We start from the raw sequence: 4,082 nt of genomic DNA on the forward strand, positions 1-4,082 counted from the left end.
CCTTAAAGTAGAATGTCAGCAGTGCCAAGCAAGTCAGAATTGTCCACTTCAGCTGACATGGAGGTCAGAGATAAGCTGAGATTGGGTGTTATGGAGCTGTAAAATTCACTAATATCCAGTTCAGAAGTTCAAGCTCCTGCTTAGTACTGGCTTTTTGTTGTTGTTGTTGTTGTTGTTGTTGTTGATGTTGAACAGGGCACTGGACACTCAATGTTATGTTACATTTATGAATGTCAAATTTTTTCATGTACCTTTTCCTCTTTGTCATGTGACATATTTGTACCAGGGACAGGATTATGATCCATGGATATAAATTTTTATTCTCTTTGTTTATCCTGTTTGGATTGATACTTAAGAAGCCTCTTTAAAAATACTATTGAAAAAACCAAGAACTAGTAGGTACAACTTATCTGTTGATCCTCTAGCCATATTTGAACCTCCTACTCTATTATAAACAAATTTGTCATTGATCTCTATGTTTTGATTTTGAATTACAAAAGCAAAAGTGTTTTTTATTGATTAAACAAGCTCACCTCATTCTCAGACTGCTAATCCAGGTAAATAGAAAATATTTATTGAGAAGAAAAAAATTAAATTGAACCAAAGACAATTCCTTTGAAAACTTAATAGTAATTTAGCAATATGTAAATACATTGACATCAAATTGGTTGAGAAGCCATATCGAGTATGATACTCAGCCTTACTGAATGGATCAAGCAAGGAAAAAGTGCGCTTAAAAACTATGTAATAACGATATGCACCTTAATACTAACTGGCACACCTACTGGGAAGCATCTGAGAGCTGTTAGTCTAACAAGGTGCACTGTTTATTATTGCACTCGTTTATAAAGTTTGTGAAAATTGAACATTCGGAATGCATGTGTTTTCTTTCTGATAACAGGTAAACAGGAATAAACATCAATGGGAGAAGGAAACCAAACTACCGTGGCTGAATTTATCTTGCTGGGTCTTTCACAGGATCCAAAGATCCAGATCTTGCTGTTCTGTGTTTTCCTGATCATTTACCTCCTCTCTATGTTTGGAAACCTGCTCATAATAATCCTTATTCAGACTGACTCTCGACTTCACACTCCCATGTACTTCTTCCTCAAAAACTTGTCCTTTGCTGACCTCTGTTTCTCTACAAGCATTGTGCCTCAGATGTTGGTCCACTTCCTTGTAAAAAGGAAAAGCATTTCCTTTGCTGGATGCTCACTACAGATCATTGTCTTCCTTCTTGCAGGGTGTACAGAGTGTGCACTTCTGGCAGTGATGTCTTATGACCGCTATGTGGCTGTCTGCAAGCCCCTGCATTATTCCACTGTCATGACCCAAAAAGTTTGTGTTCAGTTTGCTATAGTGTCTTGGGTCAGTGGGGCATTTGTATGTTCAGTGGACAGTGCATTTACACTGTGTCTCCCTTACCAGGGACAGAATGTAATTAGTCATTATTTTTGTGAACCTCCTGCACTCCTGAAGCTGGCTTCAGCAGACACCTACAAGGCTGAGATGGCCCTCTTTTCAATGGGTGTCATTATCCTCTTAGCACCTCTCTCCCTCATCCTTGTCTCCTACTGGCATATTATCTCCACAGTGATTCAGATGCAGTCTGTAGAAGGGAGGCTCAAGGTCTTCTCTACTTGTGGCTCCCATCTCACTGTTGTGGTTCTCTACTATGGGTCTGGGATATTTGCCTATATGAGACCGAATTCCAAGACAATGAATGAAAAGGATCAGGTCATCTCTGTGTTCTATTCAGTTATGACTTCCATGTTGAACCCCATCATTTACAGCTTGAGGAACAAGGATGTGAAGGGGGCTCTCAGGAACCTGTTTAGAAGATAGTCTACCTTCAGAGACAGTGATTTTTGACAATTTCCTTAAGTACTTGGAAGATTGTGATTGACAACAATATCTCTACTATCTTTATCCTTTCTTGCTCTCACTTTATATGCCTCAGTTGATTTTCTTCTCCACAAATATTCATTAAATGCCTATTCTGTGCAAGCACTGTCTCCAGAACATCACAATATGAGTAAAACTTTGTGCCTTCCTTAAAAGGTTTCATTACCTCTGGGACAAGAGACAGCCATGCTCTGTCCTAAGGGGAGGTTGCACTCTTTCATTGTCCAATGGTCTCTTTCTGCCATTTAGTCCCTGGGGGAAATATTTTCTTAGCAGAGTACACTCACCCTTAAAATGTTGGACCAAGAAAAAAAAACTGATTGATCTCCCTGAACCTATTTCTAGCATCCTTTACCCACTAAATGAGCTGGGAAGTCCAAGTTGTCACCTATGGGCTTGCTGAGGTTCTGTTTCCACATCCTGACTCAATCAACGGTAACTGTTAAAAGGCCAGCATTCAAATCAGACATAAGGTATCTTATGGGATCTGTGGAATTCTACCCATAGATGGACTACCTCCAGTTGCCTTATTTCTAATTAAGTGATGGAACACTATAGTGTTTCTGTAACTCTCAAGTCCTTGCTCCAATGAATTTAACTGTACTGCATCATTACTCTTTCTAAAGCATTCATTTCTTCTTTCTCTTTTCTCTGTCCTCCATTTTTTGGTGGATGATTTTATGCATAGCATGTGCAGGTGTGAAAGAGTAGGCAAGTATGTACAATTGTCTGTGTGGATAAGTGTCTGTTGTCTGTGACAAGTAAGCTTGACCATGTAGAATTCTTTACCAATAGTATTGAATCTGGTTGCTTCTCCGCCCTTTGCTAAGTACTACTTTATCTTAGGCCAATTTCATATGTCAATTAATTGTTTTCCATACCCTCCTCATCTCTGTAGCTGTCTGCAATCTCTCATACCAATCAGTTTGAGAGTGCTTTCAAATTTATCATTCTTTGTTTTAGAGGAAGTGGAGAGGATAGATAAATTCAACCTCAGAAAATAAAATTAAATGTTTCCTTTTCGGATTATGTATGGAATAATTCAAGAGGTATTAAAAAACAAATAAATCACATGTATTTCCTCCTCCAGGAATAAGACTGGCCAACATTTCAATTTTATCCTCTCAGAATTCTCTCTCTCTCTCTCTCTCTCTCTTTCTTTCTCAAGAGGGCATGCAGTGGTGATAAGATTATACAAATTTATATTGCTTCATGTACATGAGGAACTTTAACATCTCATTGCTTTGAATGGTGTTTCTTTTTCCTTATGTATTTCACCAACCCCTAGTGAAAGGAATCTGAATAAAATTGCTACAAATCTTCTTCTTAGTGGATATGGACCTATAGAAGGCTGTCAGCCCAAGAAGCTTGGAGGACAATAGCATAATATTTAAATCAATTATAGAAACTTTTGGGTTTGTTGATAGGAATAAGAACTCCAAAACATTATTATACGATTTGGTACTGAAAGTGATTGGTATGAACAACCACCGAAATATTTTTGGATAGGAAAAATTAATCACTTAATTGGGGTGAGATTGGCAAATGGGGGGTAGATGTAAAGAAGGGAAAGAGAGAAAAGAGAAAGTAAAAGGCATAAGGCCAAGATCAAGATATTAATAAGTTTGGTTTCTCTTGAGTCCTCTCTACTTGGTTTGCATATGGCTGCCTTCTCTCTGTGTCCTCACAGGGCCTTTCTTCCATGTGCATGTACCCCAAAAGTCTCTTTGTGTGTCTAAATTTCCTTTTCTAATAAAGATGCCACTCAGATTAGACTAGGGCCCACCATGAGCAAATTTAACTTAATCACCTCTTTAAAAGCCCTATCTCTTTTAGCTGGTCACATAGGACTCCTCCTTACCAGTTTACCTGCCCCCCAACTCCCTGCCGTTGGGAGGTCACCTAAACCTACCAGGAAGTTCTATTGGCCTGAGTCACCTTTATCAAGAGTCTTAGCTAATTCTCTCCTATAGGATTCATATATGGCTAAGTGGAGTAATGCTTAATCCTATTTTGTTAAGTTCTGGGAGCATGGAATGCTGTCTCTTCTCTTCAACTAGGGAAACTATGCCAATCCGTAATTGACCTTTAGATTTTTTAATTTGTGAAGAAAGTACTTGTTCTAACATTCATCAAATTCCAAATGAGACACATGAAGTTCTCCAGTAGTACTTTTG

The 4,082-nt window shown here is 38.5% G+C and overlaps 1 protein-coding gene across 1 annotated transcript; it reads left to right on the top strand.

Annotated features, from left to right (window-relative positions):
* The first annotated feature begins 891 nt into the window (after nt 1-891).
* Nucleotides 892-1,845, top strand: LOC112667933 (olfactory receptor 2D3-like). The gene has a single exon (XM_025459991.1). The coding sequence runs from the start codon at nt 922-924 to the stop codon at nt 1,843-1,845; it is 924 nt and encodes a 307-aa protein (XP_025315776.1). The 5' UTR covers nt 892-921.
* The last annotated feature ends 2,237 nt before the right edge of the window (nt 1,846-4,082 follow it).

This window comes from Canis lupus, chromosome 21, assembly GCF_003254725.2.
Source record: "Canis lupus dingo isolate Sandy chromosome 21, ASM325472v2, whole genome shotgun sequence".
NCBI classification, from domain to species: domain Eukaryota; kingdom Metazoa; phylum Chordata; class Mammalia; order Carnivora; family Canidae; genus Canis; species Canis lupus.

Bases quoted from the DNA above. Each gene is read 5' to 3' on its own strand.
- LOC112667933 (XM_025459991.1), top strand. From the start codon at position 922: ATGGGAGAAGGAAACCAAACTACCGTGGCTGAATTTATCTTGCTGGGT.